The 25825-nt window shown below is 41.0% G+C and overlaps 1 protein-coding gene across 1 annotated transcript; it reads right to left on the reverse strand.

Moving 5' to 3' along the window:
- Window positions 1-12580: 12580 nt before the first annotated feature.
- On the reverse strand, window positions 12581-25038 carry IFI44 (interferon induced protein 44; the record flags this gene model as incomplete). Its single annotated transcript, XM_084242338.1, has 7 exons — window positions 12581-12763; window positions 14483-14583; window positions 20507-20678; window positions 21707-21856; window positions 22036-22231; window positions 22378-22390; window positions 24600-25038. The coding sequence occupies 7 exons, from the start codon at window positions 25036-25038 to the stop codon at window positions 12581-12583; spliced, it is 1254 nt and encodes a 417-aa protein (XP_084098464.1).
- Window positions 25039-25825: the final 787 nt, after the last annotated feature.

A 25825-nucleotide genomic window follows, 5' to 3' on the forward strand; every position in this document is an offset into this window, starting at 1 on the left:
GGGGTAGGCCACAGGTGTGGGGGGGTGAAAGGATTCACCAGAGACAGAGTTAGGAACAGAACAAGCAGATTGACTGAAATACACTGCTGAGGGGAGCAGTGGGCAAGTCAGGAGAGGTCTACCGTGCCATATGGGTAGCTCCCTGGCCGGGGATCGAACTCGTGCTGCAGCAGCTGCTGATAGCTCTGTAGGTTGCTTCTTAACCCCTTGGGAGTTAAGGGAGGCCCAGAAATAAGAAATTATTTCAAAGATCACAACTGTGTGGAAGAATAGGAATTTAGACCCAGTTTCGTCTAATTCCAAATTTGTGTATTACTTCTCTTTTTTCTGTTTTAAGTATATGTCAAACATATACTTGCAGAAAGTTCATAAAATGCATATTTGAATATAAAAATAATAATTGTAAAGTAAAATATCCATTTCAACACCACCCTGTTCAAAACTAAAGATTTATTTAGTTCTTGAGGCCTCACTGTTTATAACCTCTTCCCCATAAAAGGTTATCATTATCTTTATATTTATAGAACTTATTTTTAGAACTTTTGTGAGTTTTGCCTACTCATAATGGCATAAATCATTTCTGCCTTCCTCTTCTTAGTCAATATTATATTTGTAATATATAGTCTGTTGTATCTAGTTATATTTTTTAATTTTTATTGATATGTACTTTAATCATTTATTTCATGAACTGAAATGCTGTGCAAAACTTACCACAATTTATTATCTATTCTACTATTAATACACATTTGGGCCTTTTCCAATTTGGGATTACTATGAACAATGTTACTACAAAAAATCTTAAATTTGATGTACATATTAAAAAGCTTCAAATTTAAGCTTTTTAATATGTACATCAAATTTAAGATGTATAACTTAGAGTCAAATTGCTAGCTCATCAGGTCTATATAGGTCTGTAGGGTCAGGAAGACCACAGAGCAGGTTTTCTGACCCAGTAGACCAGGTAAAGGAGGAATCAGAGTCTTCAGTGGTTTTGCAGGTTTTTATTGGGATTACCAGGTACATGGCAGGCTGGCAGACCTCCCAGCCCCCAGCAGATCTTCACTCTGGGCTCTCCAGCCTTGTCTCAGCTTCTGCCTCTCTCGCTCTCAATCTCTCAATCTCTCAATCTCTCTCTCTCCCCACCCCCAGCCCCACTCTGCTGGCATCCCTGTGACGACACCTTTAAAAGCCCAGTCTTAGCCCAGGTGAATCCCATCTACCTATGCCCACACCCTACTCCAGGTGCCCGCCATCAGGCATGCATTCAGGATCACAGGGTTCCCTCATCTATCCTGATGGCGGGAGGGCAGTAAAGCCTGATACATTTTACATTACCATACACCATCCTTTTTCTTTCTTTTTCAATTTCAGATAGATTAATCATCTTTCCAGTTGGTCTACCTAGCAAGATGCATTTCCTTAGGGAGGACTCCAGTCCCTACCTGAGTTAAAATTCCTTTTCAGAATGGTGGTGAATCTCCAGAAAAACCATATGGACTTGATTCAACACATCAAATCCAAATCTGAAGCCTTCCAAATCTCTCTTGGTATGTTGGGGCAATATTAGTTCATCCACTATGTATTGCTGTCATTGCCAAGTTATGCTATAAATGCTTTTCAAGTATATACTATGAATCTAAAAATTAGTATTCCAGGAGATGATCAGTTATACACATTGATTCCTAGATCTAATTCTATTCAACAAGCATAAGCCTTCTCATAATCTTCCTTTTCAAAGTTTCTGAGGCAAATCCATCCGTAATATTTGATCATTGTATCAGGCAATAATTCACTCTCTTGCGCACCATTGTGACACCTGAATGCCTTACTTATCTAATCCCACACTTATATCTGGTTTAGTAAAGAAAGCAAAGGAGACTTAGCAACTGGAAATGCAGTGGTCACATTTTGCCCTCTGAGCTAGTGATTTGACTTTAAGTGTGAGTATTCACAACCAACTTAAATTCACTATATATCTAGTTCGATTCAAAGGCAGGACTTGGCTCCAGGCAACAATATAACTGATATGATAGATATAATCAACAAAATGTGACTCACGTGAAAAATTCAACCAGCTAATATTGAGAAGGGTCATCAGGGTAGTTGCTGTCTTTTCAGTAAATAACTAAATCACAGTTGTTAGGTCAATCTTGTAGTTTGTCTTCTAGTTTGAGATTCTCCTTCCCAAAGGGGAGGCTGGGGGAGAATCCAAGATCATCTCTCTGAGTTGGCAATCCCTTGGCCAAAAATTCCTTTTTCTCCATAACTGAGAGAAACAGTTAAGAGAGTTTTCTTTCTCTGAGACACTGTAGAGTACATGAATTAATTTTTAAGTGCCAATAGCCTCTGTGGCTATCATCAGTGGCCTTGATTGTGCTAATGCAGGAGGTGCTTGGAAGTGTGGGTGTGGAGCACGTATGCCTGATTGTGTAATCCTGGCGCATGGGTGTGCATGCATACGTAATTGTGCACACCTGACCCCAGGGGTCAGAGAGACAAGGACAGTGGCACTGAGAGACAGAGATGTCTTCGAGAGGATGAGTGACTACAGAGAGGCAGTAACACCAGAGACAGCCCAGAGAAAAGCATAAAAATTTGCCACCACAGACACTCCCAGGAAAATCCATCTTCAGCATCACTGCACATTTTATGTCCTCCCCATCTGCCACAGATCCCCCTTTGCTTTGCATTTGTTTCTTATTTATTATCAGATTTTACTCCTTGGATGTGTCTCCATATTGCTCACCTCAAGGGCATATAGCAATAATAATTCTGTCAGAGTTTCCCCTTCTGTCCATTCCCAGAAAGATGAAAATCCAAGTAGTGATGGGACACTCTACTTCTAGGCAACAGGGTAGCTTTGCAATTATTCCAAGTTTATTCACTTATAGGAGGAATGTAAGGGATTCAAATAAGAGATGGGGGGGAGTAATTAAAGTAAAAATCAAAATCAACAGGCAACTATAAACCAGAGACATTCTGCACGGGGGAGGAGGGAGCTGGATCAAAACAGAAGTGGGAAGAGCACAAGGGTCTATGGTGAGGGTGCACGGTTGAATTGGTGATGGGAATTTCACAGGGACTATACCTGAGCTGATAAAGTACACATCGTATAAAAATGAAAAATGATTTAAAAAATATATAAGAGCTAATGAAAAGTAAATAGGTAGGTAGGTAGGTAGATAGATAGATAGATACATGGATAGATAGATAGTATTCCTAGTTTAAACACTGTGGTGTGTCACTGTTGAGTCCACTGTTTTCATGTGAGTTAAATTCAGAGGAAATGAAATTGTTTCCTAAGTATAAATGTATTCCTCTTCTGAAATATGCTACTCTAGTCCTGAACCTTATAAAATTGAAACTGGTAAAATAAAATTTCTTTTGAAAAGAGAGCTGTGTGATTACATCATGAATCTCTTTATCCCTAATAACTTCCCTAAAGGTTTTCTTACTTTATATGACCCAGCCAAGTCAGTCCTTTCTGTCCTTATTATGACCAGTTTGATTTCAAGATAAGTTAATTGCCCATTGTAAAGCAACCAACCCATTCCGGGCAGGGTTATGAACGGTTCTAGCAGCCACATGCTCTTCGCCGTTGTTTGTAGTTGCCGCACACCTCTGTACACTCCACTCTTCCACCCTCGACACCGCACTACCACCACACCGCACTCTGCTGCGCCACCCTTATAAATCAGTCTCTTAGCTCAGGTGGACCCACTTCAGGTGCCCTCCCTCAGGCATGCACCCAGGATCACAGGGCTCTCTCATCTATCCTGATGGCGGAAGGGCAGAAAAGCCTGATACCTTTTACCTTACCCTATAGTCCACCCCCTCAGGGTTTTCTGCCATATAGTCTATGTATATACAATTTTTTAAGCAAACATAAACAGTGCAGCCATGGCCCACAAAGAGTTATTACAAATGTCCCTTTGAGGATTGCCCGCTGCTCTGCCACTCCAGGGTGGGTAACACACACCCGTGGCAGCCACTGCGCAGTCACCCATGGTTTTATCTGTAAATTGGCCTCCAGGCCATGACCCCAAGGGGCTATTAGAGTCACCCACCGCATGTGGGGAGCCTTCACTGTCCAGGGCCATTCCCAGTCCACAGTCTGCCCTGGGTCCACTCCTGTTGGGGCTGGCAATAGGATGTTGCCCTGCTGTCCAAGTCCCAGTTTTAATAAGACATCTGAGGTCTTTACTTGTAATTGGATGGGAGCAGCGGCACGATGTAGCAATGCCTCCATTGGAGCCAGGCTGCCTTTCCTGCTCCTCTCATTCAATGTCTGCAACACCTCCCATAGATGTCGGCTCCACCCAGCCAGCGTCTGAGTGGGGGCAGTGGCTCTTCGTCCTTGCTTCGGTAGGCCATTACACCTCTCTATAATCCCTGCAGCTTTGGGATTATAGGGAGGTGAAACTTCCATTCAACACCCATGTTCTTGGCCCACTGCTGCACCCGGCTCCTGTAAAATGAGTCCCTTGATCGCTCTCCACTACCAGCGGACGTCCATATGCAGCACATAGGCGTGCCAGTGCTGCAAAAACTGCCTTTTGGTCCGCATGTGGAGCAGGGTAAGCTGCCAATAACCCGGTAGCAGTGTCCACACAGGTGACAGCATATTGTTGTCCATCGGAGCGAGGTAGTGGTCCAATGATGTCAATCTGCCAGCGTGTCAGGGGTACCTGCCCCCGCAACACCTGGCCTGTAGATGCAAAATGTCTCTGGGGATAAGTTCTAGAACATACTACACGTTTCACATGCAGTCTGAATTTCTTTTAAAGTTACAGGTAGACCCCAGGCACGCACAGTGGCCCACATTGTCTTTTGCCCTGTGTGGAGCAAGCGTCTGTGTAGCCACTGCGCAACATCCCGCCCTGGAGCAGTTTCAAGCCATTGAACCCAGGCTAGGGTATCTGCCTCATCGTTGCCTGGTGAGGCTAATGGGGCATGTCCTGTGACATGATAAACAGTCACCTGCTTCTGATGCCCCAGATCCCATAGATCTTTTCATAGGGCCTGGCCCCACAATGGCCGATGCATAACTGTCCAGTCATTTAGATTCCACGTGGAAATCCAGTGTCAGACCCCTGTACACAGTCCAACTGTCAGTACAGATTACTAGAGGGGAAGGCTCATGGGCCACCACCATCCATACTGCTCGCAGTTCAGCCCATTGGCTGCTCTGTCCGTCCCGGTTTCAAACCAAATAGAGTCTGTTTCTGGGTGTACAGCCACTGCTGTCCAAGAGGCTTGCTGGCCCCGGCTGGAGCCGTCCGTATACTGGGCCTCTGCTGGAATCGGTGCTCGACCCTCCTTGTAGGGACTAGCTTCAGGTTCGGCTTCTACACAGGCTTCTGAAATTGGTTCCATACTAATATATGTCACAGGACCAAGAACCTCCTGCAACTCCACCCTTAAGGGGCTAGTTGACAGGGTGCAGCGCTGTTCTAAGTGTGCCCCCCACTTCGCCAAAGTGGGCGTTTGAGCTGTGCCACTATGGGGCTTTGTTGTCCAGTCCTGTACCCATCCAGCTATTGGGTAAGTGGTTCTCACTGAGACAGGGGCTATGGCAGTTATACTTTCTGTGGCTAGTAAGGCTGCATATACCACAGCTAACTGTTTCTCAATTAAGGAATACCTAACCTCAGCCCCCTTCCAGAGTTGGGACCAGAACCAAATAGGCTGTCGTAGCCTCTCTGATTTCTGCCGGAGTCCCCACCCGAACGCTTCCTGAGTAACATGTACATCGAGCTCACAGGGTCAGGCTGGATCAAAAACCTGCAAGGCCTCAGCAGTCTTTATAGTTCGTTTGGCCGTGGCAAATGCTGTGTCTGCCTCAGCTGACCAATCCCACCTGGCTCCCTTACGTATTAACATATACAAGGGTCTTAGGAGCTGGGCCATGTGAGGTATAAATGCCCTCCAGTAACCCAGCAGACCCAGAAAGGCTTGTAGCTGCTTCATTGTGGTTGGAGTGGGTAAGCTTGCACTTTATCTATCACAGTTTCAGGGATAACCTTTGTCTTGCCCGACCAAACAACTCCCAGGAACTTAACTGACAGTCCAGGCCCCTGCAGTTTGCTTTCGTTGATTGCCCAGCCGCATGTTTTCAGGTGTGTTAATAAGAAAGGTACTGCCTTTTCCAGATCTGAAAGAGAGTCACTTGTCAATAAAATATCATCAATGTAATGGTATAAACGCACTGAAGATGGCCTTTCCCACCGGGCCAAATCTGCTGCCACCAGCCCATGACACAGAGTAGGGCTGTGCAGGTATCCCTGTGGCAGCACAGTGAATGTCCATTGCCGGCCTTCCCAGGTGAAGGCGAATTGGTCTTGACTTCCTGGGGCTATATCTATCGAAAAAAAAGCATTTGCCAGATTGGCTACTAAATGGTACATTCCCAGCTCGTGACTCAGACGATCCATCAAGTCTGCCACTGAAGGCACTGCAGCATGCAAGGGGGGAACTACCTTATTCAATTCACGATAATCTACTGTCATGCGCCAAGAGCCATCGGGCTTCTTCACCGGCCACACTGGCGAATTATAGGGGCTGTGGGCAGTACGCACAATGCCCACTTTCTCCAGCTCTGATATTGTGCCTGTAATTTCTTTGTAGCCTCCGGGCAACCGATATTGCTTGGTATTAGTCACTCGCCTAGGGAATGGCAGTTGTAGGGGCGGATGCTTAGCGTGTCCTCTCACCACTGCCTTTACCGCTCACACTCTAAGGCGAAACTCTCCGACTGTGGTTTCTAGACTTAAGCCACATAGTACATCCACTCCCAGGATGTACTCCGGGATGGGAGATACATATACTTTATACTCTTTCGGGGGTAATCGCCCAATCCCCCGAGATAGTTTTACTGCTGTCACCTTGACACTCTGGCCTCCATAGCCATCAATATAACAAGTAGACCCATGAAATCTTTCTGGATTTCCACAGAGCAGAGTACATTCTGCTCCTGTGTCTACTAGAGCTAAAACCCTTTGTACGTTAGTCGGGGACCAGTGGATGGCAAGCTCCACATGTGGCCTCCAGTCCCAGCCCGTCCCCTGTGGACGGGTTCCTTGGCCCTCACCCTATTCAAAGGATATCAGGCCATTACCCGAGGACGGGGCTGGCAGCAAGTGGTCTTCCAGGTGCAGGGCGCACGCCTGAGGCCTGGGGCTTCCAGGCTCCCCCTGAGCAGCAGTCCTTCTCATGGGTGTGAACCTCTGGTCTTCTCGCAGCTGCTGCCATAATTCTAATAAATATGCATTGGGCTGCACATCTATTTTAGTGCCATCTACCCCCATTCTTATTAAATCCATCCACATTTGGTTTCGGGTGACTTTTATAGGTTCTGTGATGCCAAGAGGCCTCCTTGCCCTCCTTGGCATTCCTTTTGACCTTTCAGAAACTACCCGTATTCCTTTCTGAGAGTGCCGGCTCTCAACTTCGCCCAAGCTGGCTATCATTGTGGTGACGTCATGTATCTGACGTCCCCCATAGGGTGCTAGAACTGCCATGAGAGATCCAAATGTAGATGAGGGGGCATTCTTTAATACCAAGTCTCTGTGAAACGCTCTTGTCAGGACCACGGGTATTCACATTAAACATGGCCTGCCGCATCCCCAATTCCAGAAGTACCTGCACCAGCTTGGCGTACGTCTGCCTTCCGCTTACTGTCTCCGGCACGTCTCCCACATCAGCCCATACTGTCCGTATGGCAGCCATTATCCACTCCAGGAGGGTGTGGTCGCCCTGGCCATACTGCCGGCTGTTCTGCAGCCTTTGTCGCAAGGATGGGTGTGAAGTCACGGAGGCCAGTCTCTCCATCTCTTGAGCCGTGCAAATAATCCAATCCACCCCCAGGTCCCATAAACGTAGCAGCCAGGCTGCCGAGGGTTCCCCTGGTTTCTGGCGGAAATGTTTGCCCAAGTCCACCAGTCCCGCCTGGGTGTATGGTCGACAGGTAGTAAATTCCGTCCTCTGTGGTGGTCCCGCAGCCAGACCCCCTGGGCCATGGGTCGCTGCCACTTCATTTTCTGAGTCACCACCGGGCAGGCCTGGAGCATGGGACCAGCCTCCTCCTCCTCTCCAGAGGAGTCCGGCATCTCCGGGGTCACGGATTGGTTCGCCACCGCCGGTTGGGACTCAGGCAAAGGTTCAGCCTCCCTCTCCTCCTCTCCTGAGCAGGGGTCTGGCATCTCCGGGGTCGCAGGTTGGTTTGCCACCACTGGCTGCGATTCGGGCAAAGGGCCCTCTCCTTCCTTCCTGAGACGGAGCCTGGCATCTCCAGAAGGGTGGGTCGGTTTCTCCGAACTTCTTCCTCCAGAATTCTCAAATGTTGTTGCTGTATCTGCATCTCTTCTCGCGTCTCATCCAGTACTTGCTGGATCCTAGATTGCTCTTTCTGCCTGGACTCTCGCAGAGCTGTGAGAAACACCCATCCCACGGCTCCTGCCGCTTCGTGGGCACTGCATCCATTCAGGGTTTCTTCTATTTCATACAGGGCCTGTTCCAATTGCCCCAGGGATCCATCTACCTCTGGCCATTCCTGGAGAGGTGCCAACTGGGCGAGGAGGTCGGTCACTGAGTACCATCTGCTCGTGGCCCGCCATCCGGGGATCCCTCCCCAGGTTTCAAAGGGTTTCGTCTGCGTAGAGCTGTCCTGCCTCGAACCGTCCTGCCATCTACGCCAGTTGTAAAGCAAACAACCCATTCCAGGCAGGTTTATGAACGGTTCTAGCAGCCACATGCTTTTCGCCATTGTTTGTAGTCGCCGCACTCCTCTGTACGCTCCACTCCTCCACCCTCGACACCGCACTACCACCACCCCGCACTCTGCTGCGCCACCCTTATAAATCAGTCTCTTAGCTCAGGTGGACCCACTTCAGGTGGCCGCCCTCAGGCATGCACCCAGGATCACAGGGCTCCCTCATCTATCCTGATGGCGGAAGGGCAGAAAAGCCTGATACCTTTTACCTTAGCCTACACCCATTCCAGTTCTTTAATTAGTACTGTACAGATGATATGGAATTCGGTAAGTCCATGTGACATTATGTCTCCAGTGTAAATTTGTACATAATCACCAGTGAAATGTGTACTTTCTTTTGGTAAAATATTACCTAGGGGACTACATTTTTTCACATTTGTAGTGAGGCAACCAGGTGCAGGGCAGGCAGGGGAGCAGGGCAGACAGTTGGCTGGCAGCCTCCCAGCCCCCAGCAAATCCTTACTCTCTCTGGGCTCTCTGGCGTTCTCTCCTGGTTTCTCAACCGCTTTCCACCACGCCATCCTCTGCAGTACTGTCCTCTGTGACGCTGCCCTTACAGCCTCTCTCTCGGCTCCAGTGTGCCCACTCCAGGTGTCCACCATCAGACGTGCACCCAGAGCCATCGCTCCCAAATGCCTTCCGATTCAAGGCCACAGGGGATAGCCACAGAGGCCAAGGGCACAAAAGCCTGACCATCACTTACCCTACACATATGTTTTTCTAAATCTTTATCCCAGTCCTCAGTCATTGCCATTGCTGAGCCATTGCTCAGTCAGTCAAACTCTGACATGTGTTTCTGATATTCTATTCAGAATTTAGTTGAAGTCACCTGGGGCCACTGGTGAGAGTCTATATTATCTACCTGCCATTCTTTGCCCATGATAAATCTTACCTAAAATAATCTGTGAAATTTCATTTCCTATTAGCATTCTGGATATTATATTACCATATTAGAAGTATCAATAAAGGATTGTCACTGTTCCACTCAGTGTTTACAGTTTGAATAACATTGTTCCTATTTATTTCACATAGCTACATTCAAGAAATGAATCAGTGCATAAGCCTTTGCATTCCAAAACTTTGAGGCAGTAGCCAGATTTTATCTAGTGATCATTGATATAAACCATTTCAACTCTCCTACAGAATTTCCACAAGTTTCCATAATTTAAATCTCCTTAAAGTCTCAATTATCCAATCATGTAGATTCTTTCTGCACTAACTTCAAGGTCATTGACCACAGCCTGAGTATGTAAATATATAAGCACTATTCCAGATGAGAATCCAAATTTTCTTGCACTGTAAGATATACTGCATTTGTTTCTGCTTGTTGGGTGAACTGAAACTTGCTTTCTCCAATAAGGGTTTTACCATCAGCAATGTGAAAGAGATTAGGCTTTCAACAAGAAGCATGTCCCTCAATTACAGGACTTCTAGCAGTAAACCAGGACTTCAGTAGAATGAGACTTTAGTAGGATGAGACTTACAAGTTAAGACTTCAGCAATAGAAACTGATAATTCCTCTGGTGGTCTCATCCTGTGCCCCAAAGGCAGGTCCGCAACCTCCTCATAGAAACAATGTATTTTCTCCAAATCACCTCCAATTACTATTTCATTTCCATGCTATCACTATTGGAGTTGATTCATCACTATTGGAATATCTCTGACATTGCCCACAATATGACAGGTATTTTGGATCTCAGATTTAATTGATGTCCTTCAATGAGACCGATCTCCTATATCTCAGTTTCAGGGTAATAGCCGTCTCTTGGAATGAGTTTAGCTATTGCCATCAAGTAATTTTCAAGTTCAAATACCCAGTAGTCACTGAGTAGGAGCAATTATTAAATTTTGCTAGGGAATTTAGTCTGCAAGTGTCTACATGATGATACTTCCAAAATAACTCCTGCATCAGCATTACATGGATTGATTTTACTACATGAGCTAAAGCTTTTCCATTATAAATCTCTCAGTCTCTTTTGTTCCAGATTCTATTCAAACTCACATTTCTTTTTGGTCATTTGATATATCAAGGTTTAGGACATCTTGGATGCAACATACAAACCCTCTAAAATACAAATATCCTTACAAGTCACTCAACCTCTTTCTAAATAGTAAGGCCTGGAAAACATATTGTATGTGTGTACAAATAAAATCCAATATTTGGTAGAGTTTCATGCAAAGTGTTCAAGGATCTCAGTCTGTTTTCCCTTAAAGTTGAATTGAATGAGTTTCCATAATTCTCATTTTTGATTTCTGGATCCCTTCTCTTATAGAGAACCTATCATGATAACATAATTGTAATGATGAAAAAACTTACTTTTGATAATGAAAAATATAAATTTTATCTTACTAAGCCATGACAGTAGACTAGAGAATATATAAGTACCTTTGAAGGAGAATATGAAGTTACATTGTTGTTCACATGAGAAAGTAACTTAAACTTGACTTTCTTTTGACACTGGAATGGAAAACAAAACTTAAGAAGGAAATTGTGTAACATATGTTGTGTTGTGTGTCTGTGTGGGTGGGGGAGTTGTATGTATATATGTATGTATAATATATATACAGTATGTATATATTCACTGTATAAAATAGACATACATTCATTATTGCTGCTAATTCTTCACTCCTTTATGTAATCGCACTTAAGAAGGTTTTGTCAAGCAATTGAACTACTAAAGTGGGATATTAAATATGTTAAATTTCAAGATAGAGTTTAAATTTTTGAATAGTTTAATTCATTACATTTTTAAATGCAACCAAAATTTTTCAAAGTTCCTTTAAACATAAAGGTAATACTATGAAAGCTAAGCATACACATACTCTATGACACAACAACTCAGTTCTAGATACATACCCAACAGAAATGTTTCCATATTTCCCCAAAAGGCATGTTCCAGAATATTTAGTGCAGTGCCATTGATTAAAGCTCCCAACTAGAAACTATCTAAATGTCCATCAATGATAAGAAAAATGAGAATAAGTAATCTTTATTTCAATAATATAAATCAGCAAATGCATTACCAAATGAAAGTAAAACCCAAAAGAACAAATAGTACATAATGATATATAAGGGATAAGAACAGTCAAGAATAATCTATGTAATCAGATATCAATATATTGGATTTCCTAAACAATAACTAGACTGCGGCATAAAGAAGACTTCAGGATGCTGATGATGTTGTTTCTTGTTTGAGTTCTACTTCTAGCTTGTTCAATTTGTCAAAATGTATTGACCGATATACTTATTGACAATCTATGTTTTATTTATACACTGCACTTTAACAAAAATCTTTTAAAATTTTATTGTTAACTATTTTAGGTTAGTAATTACTTAGGTTAGTAAATATTTTAGATTAGTAACTATTTTAATTTTCTTTATCAAACTTCATAATATAAATACAGAATTAATTTTTTAAAAATCTTCCCAATCTATAAGGTACATACCGTTGTCTCTCCATCTCAGTCATATCAACAATGGACCTGACACTGATTAATTCCCTTCTCTTAATAATAAATCACTCTCCCTGGATAGGTATAATCCATGATAAGCTGATCATATTTCCTTTTACTTTTGGATAAAGTGATTGCTACTGGAGGAAGACATATAACCTCAAGTTAGATCCACTGTAGTCTTATTTTGAGAATGTAGCTGTATGTGTTGTACACAGGTTGACAACAAACAATACAGGTAATGCTAAATTCTGAACCCATACATATAAAAGGCATGTGCCTCTCCCTAGCACAGACCATGCTACAGTCAAGAGGGAATAGTAGGAACAGCCACTAGCCACGTGGCTGATACTTTCTTCAAATTTCTACGAATTCACAAGGCAAATCCTCTAAGTAGTCATCTGCAGCCCACAGCATCTCTCTCAACACAGAGAGGATCAGAACATCTCTTACAGAGTCCAGCTCCCACGCTGAGGAATAATTACTAACCACCAAGATGTCAGAAAGAGCAAATCCAAGTATTCTGTGGACTGCTTGTACCTGGAATGCAAAAATCAAAACTCAGAAATATCAAAATAGACAAAAATATTATTTTATGTTAATTTAAGTTATGGAACCAAAAGCAAATAGTAGGGGCTTGGCAATGTTTTTCTGGTTGGATAAAATGGGGCTAAGAGGGCCTCCCCTGTGGTGCAGTGGTTGAGCGCTGGGCTGCAAAGCTGCCCACAGACTCTGCAGCACCAGTTCCACCCCCGCCACCGGCGAGGGTCCCACATGGCGTGCAGACCTCTCCTGCTGTCCGCTGCTCCCCTCAGCAGTGTATTTCGTCAGTCTGCCTGTTTTGTTTACCGCTCTGGCTCTGAATTCTCTCACACTCCCACGCTTCTGACTGTACCCAGTGCTTGTATAAATAAATAAATAAATCTTTTTAAAAAATTAAAAAATAAAATGGGGCTAAGATCTGGTCCCATAAAGTGCTCTCGTAAAATAATTCAAAAGTCAGGTCTCCCCGGTGGCGCAGCTGTTGAGCGCTGGGTTGTGAAGCTGCCCGCAGCCTCTGCAGCGATGGTTTGATCCCCGGCTGCTCCCCGGCCACCAGGAGGAGGGTCCCACATGGTTAGCAGACCTCTCCTGCCGCCCGCTGCTCCCCTCAGCAGTGTACTTCAGTCCTTCTGCCTGCTCTGCTCCCCGCTCTGGTTCTGGTGAATTCTCTCACCCTCCCGCGCTTCTGACTGTACCCAGTGCTTGTATAAATAAATAAATCTTTAAAAAAAAAAAAGATTTATTAAAAAAAATAATTCAAAAGTCAACCTTGAATATAATTGGTTAATTTCACTAAAAATGTATGTGGAAAGCAAAAGGGTAAGGGGCCCTAATGAACTAAAGTGGAGGACTATGACAGTTTTGGTGGTGGCTATAGTGTGGCAATATACACCTGATAAGGTATGGACCTATACCTCTGAATCATATATGGTGTTACAAACAAATGTTACCTTAATGTGTATGTGTGTGTGTGTGTGTATATATATATATATATATATATATATCAATAAAGAACAAACATCATTTAAATGCAAAAGGTAACTAATAGTTCTATATAGCCACCTTGAAGTTGAAGTATTTATCTGCATGTACAACAGAGCCCATAATTTCTGTTTTCTTTAAAAAAAAATATTCTCAGAATAAATCTATTTTACTTGACTAGTTTAATGTTGATGCTTAGTTTTTTAAAAAGATTTATTTCTTTTTATACAAGAACCGGGGTACAGGCCAGATGCTCAGGAGGGTGAGAGGATTCACCAGAGACAGAGTGGGGAACAGAACAAGCAGACTGACAAAATACACTGCTGAGGGGAGCAGCAGGAGAGGTCTGCTCTGCTCCCCGCTCTGGCTCTGGTGAATTCTCTCACCCTCCCGTGCTTCTCACTGTACCCAGTGCCTGTATAAATAAATAAATAAAAATCTTAAAAAAAAAAAAGAAAAAGAAACTATCACACTGGATTATTCATTAAAGGTAATTGATAAATATTTGTTGAATTGAACATATGGAATTAAATTGCAATAAACAATTATCTTTGTCAGTATAAAAATAAACATATCTTGAATTTTTTAAATTTGGACTATAAATCTGAATTATTCAACCATTTTATTTTTTCTTAAACTCAGTACATGTATATTTCTATTTTTATACACAGTAATATATTATGATTATAGTGACATACTCCAGAAAATATGTTTAAAAAGGACATCATTCATTACCTTAGATTTCACAGGAACACATTTCTGTATGTCTACAAGGTCATTCTCTGTAATCAGATCCAAGTTATCCACATTAGTGAGCAAAGCCAAATGTACCACACCTGTGCCAAGCAGATACATATTGTTTTAGCATTAAGAACAGCATCAGGATAGAACAGGGAACTTTCTTCAGTAAAGACTGCTTGAAACCGGCAGAAGGCTCCCGGAGGAGCCAGTGGTGAGCTGGGAAGTTCGCCCACGCCAGGCCCCTTCTGACCAGCAGTCTGAGCCCAGAGCCCGGCCGGGGCAGACCAGGCGCGCAGAAGAGTGTGCCTGAGACTGAGAGCGCATCCTGCATCACCATTTTAAAATGGCACGCAGGGAGTGTGTCCTACATCGCCATTTTAGAACAGGGACATTTCATGCCTGAAACCAGCAGAAGGCTCCCTGAGGAACCACAGGTGAGCTGGGAAGTTTGCCCATGCCAGACCCCTTCTGGCCTGCAGTCCCAGCCCAGAGGGGGAGCGGGAACCCACCGCCGGGGCAGACCAGGCACGTGGGAGAGCGTGTCTCAGCATCGGCATTTTAGAACAGTAAAGACTGCTTGAAACCAACAGATGGCTCCCGGAGAAGGCAGAGATTTCACCCAAGATGCCGGCCAGTCCCAGCAACACAGTGTCCCATTGCATACGGCAAATTAGAAAACAGACAGTAGGGAGTAGAAGAACCACACGCAACCTAGCAACTCCTCAGGAAAAAAGCACACGACAAAAAGAAAACCACCCCCTAGATTGCAACAACAGTAACTTGGAAGAACTTCTGAGCCTACAAGAAAGAGAATTTAAAATTGTCATGATTAAAAAAATAACAGAAGTCATAAAGGATAACAATGATAAGGGGGAAATAATCAACGATCAGAAGAATGAAATTGAGTCCCTAAAGAGGGAAGTAAAAGAAATGCAGGAGATCAAAGAATTAATGGAGGCACTAAAGAACTCTGGGAAAAGCAATGAAAGCAGAATAGATGAAATGGAAGAACAAATAAGTACTCTTGAAGACACAGAAATAAAAAGAACCAAAACAGAAAAGGAAAGTGAAGTACGAAGGAAAAAGACTGAAGAAAGACTTCGAGAACTATCTGACTCCATGAGGAAAGGAAATATAAGAGTTATAGGAATACCAGAAGGAGAGGAGAGAGATGTAGGAACAGAGAAAATATTCAAGGAGATAATTGAAGAGAACTTCCCAAACGTGAAGAAGGAGCTGAAAATTGATATGCAAGAAGCCATAAGAACACCAAACTTCCACAACAAAGGGAAAAATACAGCAAGACACATAATAGTAAAGCTCCCAAGAATCCAGGACAAGGAAAAAATAATGAAGCTGACAAGAGGGAAGAAACAGATAACATTCAAAGGAAAACCAATCAGGCTGACGTCAGACTTCTCCGAAGAAACAATACGGGCAAGGAGAGAGTGGAGGGACATAGTCAACAGACTCCAAGAAAACAGATGCCAACCAAGAATACTCTATCCTGCAAAGCTCTCCTTCCTCTATGAAGAAAGAATAAGGACCTTCCCAGACAAACAGAAACTCTGGAATTTCATTACAACTAAACCCCCACTCCAAAAAATACTACCAGGAGTCCTAAAGCCAGAACCTCAGAGGGACGAATAACAATGAAAGAAGGCCAAAAAAAAGAGTTATTAAAAGAATAAATAAATAAAATCAAAGGAAAGACAAACACAATGGCAAATACAGATGCTAACATATCAATATTAACTCTAAATGTAAATGGACTAAACTCTTCAATAAAAAGACACAGAGTCGCAGGCTGGATTAAGAAACAAAACCCAACCTTTTGCTGTCTCCAGGAAACACATTTAGCTACATAAGATAAAAATAGACTCAAAGTTAAAGGATGGAAAACAATCCTGTAAGCAAGTGGACCAAAAAAGAAAGCAGGAACAGCTATACATATATCAGATAAAAAAGACTTCAAACTCAAAAAGATAAAAAGAGACCCCAATGGTCACTACATTATGATCAAGGAGACAATACTTCGACAAGAAATAACACTCATTAACATATATTCACCAAACGAAGGAGCACCAAAATATATCAGACAAGCTGAAAGCATTTCCATTAAGATCTGGAACAAGACAAAGATGTCCACTCTCACCACTGCTTTTCAATATAATACTGGAAGTCCTAGCCAGAGCAATAAGACAAGAGAAAGACATACAAGGAATCCAAATAAGAAAAGAAGAAGTCAAACTATCACTATTTGCAGATGATATGATAATATACATAAAGAACCCCAAAAACTCCACAGAAAAACTAATTTAACTCATCAATCAGTTCAGTAAAGTGGCAGGATACAAAATCAACATGCAAAAGTCAGTAGCCTTCCTATACACAAACAATAAATCTGAAGAAGGAGAAATAAAAAAAAAAAAACATCCCTTTTATTATCAAAACAAAAAAAATCAAATACTTGGGAATAAATCTAACAAAAGAGGTAAAGGACCTATACAAAGAAAACTATAAAACACTGTTAAAAGAAATAGAAGAAGACACAAAGAAATGGAAAGACATCCCCTGCTCATGGATTGGAAGAATAAACATTATTAAAATGGCCATCCTACCAAAAGCAATATACAGATTCAATGCTATTCCAATCAAAATCTCAATGTCATTCTTCAAAGAAATAGAACAATTATTGATGAAATTCATATGGAATCACCAAAAACCCCAAATAGCCAAAGCTCTCCTGAAAAAAAAAGAAGGGAATGGAGGCATCACACGCCCAGACTTCAAACTATACTACAAAGCCATAATCATCAAAACTGCATGGTATTGGAACAAGAACAGACACACAGACCAAAGGAATTGAATAGAAAATCCAGAAATAAACCCACAGATTATGGTCAACTAATCTTTGACAAAGGAGCAAAGACTATGCATTGGAGCAAAGAAAGTTTGTTCAATGAACGGTGCTGGGAAAACTGGGTCGCTACATGCAAAAGTATGAAGCTTGACCACTACCTCACACCATACACAAAAATCAACTCAAAATGGATTAAAGAACTTGACATAAGACCTGAAACCATAAAATATATAGAAGGAAATATAGGCGAAACACTACATGATATTCACATCAAAGACATCTTTACAGACACATCACCCAAAGCAGTGATAGTGAAGACAAAGATAAACAGCTGGGACTACATCAAATTAAAGAGCTTCTGCACAGCAAAAGAGACAATAACCAAAACAAAGAGAAACCCCACCAACTGGGAGAACATTTTTGCACACAATACTAATGATAAAGGACTGATCACAAAAATCTACAAAGAGCTGATGAGACTCAACAACAACAAAGAAAATAATCCAGTCAAAAAATGGGCAGAAGAGCTAAAAAGAAACTTCTCTGAAGAGGAAATGCAAATGGCCAATAGGCATATGAAAAAATGTTCAACATCACTTGTAATCAGGGAAACGCAAATCCAAACTACAATGAGATACCATCTTACACCAGTGAGAGTGGCACATATTAAAACTAGCAACAACAAATGTTGGCGAGGATGTGGAGAAAAAGGAACTCTCCTGCACTGTTGGTGAGAATGCAAACTGGTCCAACCACTATGGAGAGCTGTGTGGAGATTTCTGGACCTACTAAACATAGAGCTTCCATATGATCCAGCAATTCCATTCCTAGGTATTTACCCAAAGGACACAGAAACATCAATTCCAAAGAGCACCTGCACCCCTATGTTTATAGCAGCACTGTTTACAATAGCTAAGCTTTGGAAACAACCCAAATGCCCAAATATAGATGACTGGATCAAGAAGATGTGGTACATATACACCATGGAATATTACTCAACATTCAAAAAAGATAAACACATGCAATTTGCAGCAACATGGATGGCGCTGGAAGGGATCATGCTCAGCGAAATAAGCCAGAAAGAAAAAGAAAAACACCGGATGGTCTCACTCATAGCAGGAATCTAGAAAACTTAAATAAGGGACCAGGAAAATGAATAACTATAAGAAAGTGAAAATCAAATTCAACAAAAAACTATGAACCAGAGACACTCTATGGGAGGTATGGGGGTGGGGAGGGGAGGGATTGGGGTCAAAATAAGGGATTGCAATTGTATGGGGAATATAAAAATAAAATTTATTTAAAAAAAAAAAGAACAGCATCAGTATTTTTCAGTGAATCAGCTATCAATTATACAACACACTTTTGGGAAGACTCCCACAACCCTATGAAAAAACATCCCCTTCAATTCTTCATGAGTACTTAGAGATCCTCTGTCATAGAAAGTCTCCTTTATTGCTTTCCATGATAAGAAAGGAAACTTCAAATGAAGTTAGTTTATTTACCTTTGAAAGAGGTAACTAAAATTTATACTATAATATTGCTGATTGAGCTCATATCCTAGACAAACAGTTGTGTTGTTTTTTTTTTTTTTAAGATTTATTTATTGGACCTCCCCTAGTGGCGCAGGCAGTTGAGCCCGGCGCTATGAAGTTGTCCGCAGCTACTGCAGTGCGGTTCTATCCCAGCTGGCCAGCGAGGGTCCCACCTGGCGCGGCAGACCTCTCCTCTCGAGCCCACTGCTCCCCTCAGCAGTGTATTTCATCAGTCTGCCTGTTCTGTTCCCCGCTCTGTCTCTGGAGAATCCTCTCACCCTCCCATGCATCTGGCCTGTACCCCGGTTCTTATATAAATAAATAAATAAGTCTTAAAAAAAGATTTATTTATTTATGCATACAAGAACCGGGGTACAGGCCAGAGGTGCAGGGTAGGGGGTGAGAGGCTTCACCAGAGACAGAGTAGGGAACAGGCAGACTAACTGAAATACATGGCTGAGGGGAGCAGTGGGCAAGACAGGAGAGGTCTGCTGCACCATGTGGGTAGTTTCCTGGCCAGCCGGGGATCAAACTCATGCTGCAGTGGCTTCAGATACCTTCACAATGCTGTGCTTAACCCGCTGCACCACCAGGGAGGCCCCAAAGAGTTGTGTGTTTATGTGGACCAGAGAAAACCACCAAAGTACTCTAATAAATAAGATTGGGAAGAAAACACCTCAAAAAAAAAAAATGACATATACTATTTCAAAGCATCACAATAAAATGTTCCTGAGGCACAATATTAGCCCTCCCTCAAACCCACTCAAGCAAGATCTGAAATTTCAGTGAGCAAAAAAAATCAACCACTCCCTTTTTTTTAATGGTTCAGTTTATACATTTTATTTTATTTTAATATTTTATTTTATATAATTCTTACATCATTTTTCATTTTTGCACAATGTATGCATTTTCATTTTGGTTATACTCCCCATACAATTGCACCCCCCCTTATTTTGACCCTTGTCCTTTCTCTCCCCGCCTCTCCCCCCCACCATAGTGTGTCTCTGGTTTATAGTTGTTTGTTGATTTTGATTTTTACTTTGTATTAATTAGTCTTTTTCCTGGCAACCACTCTCTTTTTCTAGCTGAATCAGAGTTGAGATAAACTGGCTCTTTCCCAAACAGAATGGAAAATCATGTCAAGAGAAGTCACTGTGGGTCTATCTTTTTCGGCCCTTATGTTACCTCTCCCTACCTTACGTCTTACTTTCCTATCTTTTTTTTCTTACCGAAATGTTCTTTTTTGCTTTCTAATCCTATAATGCCCATGGGGAAATCTAGGACTCTATGTAAATAAAAGCACGATGGGAAGCAGTGGTAGCAAGTAATTAGTACTGTACTGAACTCTTTGTTTATAATAATTTGTTCAATCCCTATAATAAATCTGAGGTAGATGCTATTATCATACTAATTTTATAGATTAGGAAACTGAGGCACAGTGAGTTTAAGTAACTTGCATAAGTCAAGCAGCGAAAGTGAGTGCTCAACTTGATTGAATCACATTGACAGGCCATGGAAAATTCACATGTACAAGTTCTGAAATTCTTCATGCTGTCCAGAAACCATTCTGCAACGCAGTCTAATCTTGTATCCTTAGCACAAAGGTAGAATGAGACTCACCATACTTTATCATGTCACTTCGAATTTGTTTAATCTTTGCTGTCATCTCATGAGACAGGTGTTCAACAGACTTGGCATCTAACACAAATGCCACACAGTGGATTCTGTCCTTCAATGAAGTGTTGTTAATATAGTCACCATGACCTGGTGCAATTGGTTTCGTGGGATTAAACTGTAGGGTAAACATAAAGCAACATACTAATCAGTGAATATTTATGAGCACGTATTATGCAGCAAGCACTATGCAAGTGAATGAAACAGTGGTGAACAAAACAAATGGTTGTTAATTTTATGAGATTAACAACCTGTAGATAAGACAGTGAGTATGCAAGTAGATAACAGACTTTTCACCTAATCAGGTAAACTGCTAAGAAAGGACATGAAATCTGAGAGATTAAAAAATAGGGAAAGTTAATCTGATATAGTGAATTAGGATAAGACAAAGTGTTTTTTTAAAAAGATTTATTTGTTTATGCATACAAGTAACCAGGGATCAAATTCAAGCTGCAGAGGCTGCAGACCGTTTCAAAGTGCTATGCTCAACCCCTTGTGCCACCAGGGAGGCCCAAGACAAAGTGTTTTAGACAGAAGAAGCAGTATAAGCAGAAGAAGAGGTGAGTACATTCAGAAAGAACCCTTTGATCATCAAGTAGAATGTAAAGGGTTAAAGTGTTTCAAAGTGAGGCATATTTATTTGATTAGCAATCCCTCTGCCAGGAATATGTATCATAGATATACTGGTGAAAATACAAAGTGACATAATGTACAGGGCAATCAACCTCAAGACAGTTTTTAACAGCAAAATCTCTCAATAACAGAGTAATTTATCATTTCTCTATGAGATCTGCATGAATAAAAAAAAAAAACAATGTTTTTCTGGATGTATAAAGATGCAAATCAACTTTCAATATTAAAATTTCTTGTAATTTCAATCAAGTGGCAACATAAACAATAAAATATAATAAACAAAAAATGTAATAAATACAAACAGTAATATAAAACACAAATGAGGTCACTGGAGAAGGATGTGTAAAAATGGTCAAGAAAAACAAATATGTGAAAAGAATAATGAATATGATTTGTCCATTGAACTATCAAGATATAATTACTATAATAATTTTAAAAACAATATGGTAATTAGGACAAAAATAAGAATTTTAAATATCAATTCCAATTTCTCAATAATCAGACAAGTCTTACCTGGTATCTGTCAGGAACATGGCCTTTTAAGATGGAGACTATGTCATCCGTACACAGTCCTTCCCCTTCCTCACCCAGCCCCAATGAGTCGCACAGCATAAATGGCAGGAGGTTGCCATCCTCTCCATCCTTAATGGAATATGTCCTGTACTGCAGAGAAGAGAGCAACTTTAAGAATTCTTCTGGAAAAAAAATAATTAATTGAATTTTGATGAGGTCTACATGCCATGAAGTGGATCAACTAAAAGTTCTTAAGTCTAATTAACTTGAACAAAGAAGCAAAGGTTCTGAGATGAGAACAAAGAAGCAAAGACTGAGAATGGACTTACCTTCTTTGATGTCCCACCTGGATCAGAGCCCACCAAAACCTGCTGGGTTACATGACCTCGGAAAATAGACTTCACTGAGTTGATGAAGCTAGACTTCCCAGCTCCGGTAGGACCCAGCAGCAGAATTCGTGCTTGGTGAACCAGATTTCCATATGGCTTGTAAGTTCTTATCTCAGACAATAACTGCTTCCTGAGCCTTTTTAGGTAACACAATTTTTAACAGTTGACTGAGTTAGTTTATAAGACCTTACCATAAATTTTCCTAAAATTCATTTTCTATTATTATGTATTATTATTTTTCATTTGCAACTTATTTTCTAGTACAAAAGGACAGAAAATTACCCTATCTCAAATTCTATTATAAAAGAATTACAAGATTAACTAAAATCAGACACAAACCTTTCAGATTTAAGTTACTAGGCTATATGAACTTAGGAATAAATATCAATTATGAAGATAAACTGTCAACAATATCAAAATTAAATTTCAAAAACCACAATATGATATGTGACTTTTGAAGTTTGTACAAACTTGATCTGGAAACTCATAATAAGTGTTCTCCTATTGCAAATCATCCCTTCTACAATAATTCCCTAAAGTAGTTAAAACTAACTGCAAAAAATGAAAACACGCAGACAAATAAAAACTTTCATTTGCATAAAAACATTACATGCAATACCTCTACACAGAGCCGATTTTATTTTGACATTACTATTACCAAAAATTTCATTATAAAAATAGTTTTGTTCTGTTGTTGATGATCCTTGTTATCTGTTATAATTTGTGCTAAAAACTTTATAGACAGCTTATAAGAGTGTTCAAGATAATAAACACAGTAATAGACCATTAAAGACATTGACTTACTCAGTGACATATTTCATTCTTCTTTCACTTAATATATCTAGGGAAATAATCAAAGGATAGTGAAGATTACAAGTTGTTGAATGACTGGTACACTGACTACCAAGGAATTCACAAGGGAAAAGTACAAAAACTGCAGCATAGTCAAAACTAAGTTAAAAAAAAAAAGTGACATCTCTTTAACATCATTTCATTTGGACACCTTTAAAACGTTTCATGGCCAAGAATTTTATAGAAATGTCTATTTCCCTGCACCCTTGAAATCCTTGGTATTATCAAATTTTAAATGTTTGGCAATCTGTAGTCAAAAGGTGGTTTTGAGGGCTTCCCTGGTGGCGCAGGCGGTTGAGCACCACACTGTGAAGCTGTCTCCGCAGCCTCTGCAGCATGGGTTCGATCCCGGCCGGCTGGCAAGAATCCTACATGGCAAAGAAAACCTCTCCTGTCTCTCTCACTGCTCCCCCTAGCATTGTATTTCATCAGTCTGCCTGTTCTGTTCCCGGCTGTCTGGTGAATCCTCTTGCCCTCCCTCGCATCTGGCCTATACCCCGGTTCTTGTATAAAAATAAATAAATCTTTAAAATAAATAAATAAATAAATAAATAAATAAATAAATAAATAAATAAATAAAAAGTGGTTTTGAGCCTCTCATTTGTAGAGACCAGTGTTAGAAGGGTAGACACTGCAAGGCTATAGTGTTAGCAGACCTTTTCTCACTCAATTATTCAATAGGATGTAGGAGATAGAACTGGGGTCCTTTCTGAATCAGAAGAAAGAACAAATCACTTAAATGGAAACAATAATAAATAATAAACAAATCTGAGCTTAGGTTTTCCACAGCAACACTACATCAGTGCCGTGGTAACATTACAACATCCCCCCAAATAAAACGTGATCTAAGAATTATGTATTCTGATAGCAGTTCAAGTATAAAGATCACAGCAAGTTTAGAACTTGCAGATATTTAGGGAATATTATTCCCAGATACTCCTCTTTTAAATGGATAAATATAAACAAGTATTTCATAAAATAAATATAAATAGCCAATACATACGTACTTGTTAATGATCAGAGATAAACAAAAAAGAAAATTAGAAACCACCTTTTGACTGCAAATTGCCAAATATTTTAAAATTTGATAATACCAAGGATTTCAAGGGTGCAGGGAAACAGACATTTCTATAAAATTCTTGGTCATGAAATTTTTTAAAGGGGTCCATCAAAATGCAAATGTGCATAATCCTTAAACTTCAGTTAGCCTTCCAGGAAGTCATCATAAGAAGTGCATATTGTATGCATAAATATATTATAGGAACACTTATAATAGTAAATATTGGAAACAGTTTGAATGTCCTTGATTGGAAAAATTAATTTGGTCTTTTGATATAATGTATATCATGGGAAACTGCATCAGAAGTGATCCATTACCAGTCACAAAAATGTCAAGTATTTCAAGTCCTGGCTTCAGTCTAAGAGAATATCACAATCCCAATGTTTGCTTCCTTCTCCCCTCTCTCCTCTCCCTTCCTCCTTTTGTCATGATTGTCGTAATTGTCTTAGCAAACAATTTGTGGCCAGATTTCACTTTGGATCACCTGGTGACAGGGACAAGTAAAAACACATCATTCTTCCCTCCAGAGGAGTCAATTAGATCCTACAAGCACAGAGGAAAGAACTTTATAGGGTTATCTGATTAACCTTACCTTCAAGTCGAAAAGCCTCACACTCCTCGATAGAAATAGCATTACATTGAGGAAGTCCAAGTTTTTTAATTGTTTCTGCGTACATATTCACCTTCTTGTTTGATAAATCTATGTTGAATTCACTGGGACCCATACCCCTATACGATTTGGAGAAAAAATGTGATCCTATTTTGCATTCTGAAATTTCAGTCTCTTGTAAGGCAAAAGCAATGATGGGCACCCTTTCATTCTTCAAGCCCACAGGCATATATGCCCCAATAACATGATCTCCACTATAAACTACTATTAAAGCAGGTCCTTGGTCATAGCATTTATCAAGCAAACCATGAAGAGAGAATCCTTGGCAGGTAGCCTTATGAAGAAGACTAAACTGTTTTCCTCCAAAATAATTTTGCAGTCTCTTTTCTTGTATCCATGTCAGACGAGTTGTCACTGCCATACTTCTCAATCTAGTGGAAAATCAAATAATTTCCCATTAAATACCAAAAAACAGCTAAAAAATAGTGTCACAAAGTCTGTATTGATTCCTCTTATATACTCTATTACCTGTGAATACAGTAAACAGAAATGGGTGAACAGATAAGAAAAATACTAGCCAGCTTTTTATTCTAAATGATTTTGTTTAATTAAAATTAACTTTTTTAATGAAAAAAAAAAGCTATTACATGCAAGTAGCTAGAAATATGTAAAGCATCAGGTCAATTACCTGTTTGCTGAATTCGTGCAAGGGCTGGAACTGAAGCAGTTGCTCTTTCTGGACAGCAAGCCAGGCACAAAATGGGGACAAAAACTCAGCAGTCTTGAGGCTTCTGATGCAGAGAAAAGGAAACTGAAACTAAGCATGGCCAAACCCCAAAGCAGAATGCTTACTTCCTGAGGAAGAAACACAAACAGATTCAGCTCATTCTAGATAGTACAGCCTGTAAAATAATATTGGGCGAATCAAATGAAATTATATAGAAGAAAAGCCTAACTGCTCACTACTTTTTTTTTTTTTTTTTTTAAGATCCACCTATTTATACATACAAGAACTGGGGGAGTGGTAGGGGGGAAGCTTCACCAGAGACAGAGCAGGGAACAGAACAGGCAGACCTACCAAAAGTCCAAAAGTACAATGCTGAGGGGAGCAGCGGGCTAGACAGAGGAGGTCTGCTGTGCCCCGTGGGCAGCTCCCCAGTTGGCTGGCCCGCAGGGGATTAAACTTGTGCTGCAGAGCTGCAGATAGC

The sequence above is a fragment of the Talpa europaea genome (genome assembly GCF_964194135.1).
Source record: "Talpa europaea genome assembly, chromosome: 9".
NCBI classification, from domain to species: Eukaryota; Metazoa; Chordata; class Mammalia; order Eulipotyphla; family Talpidae; genus Talpa; species Talpa europaea.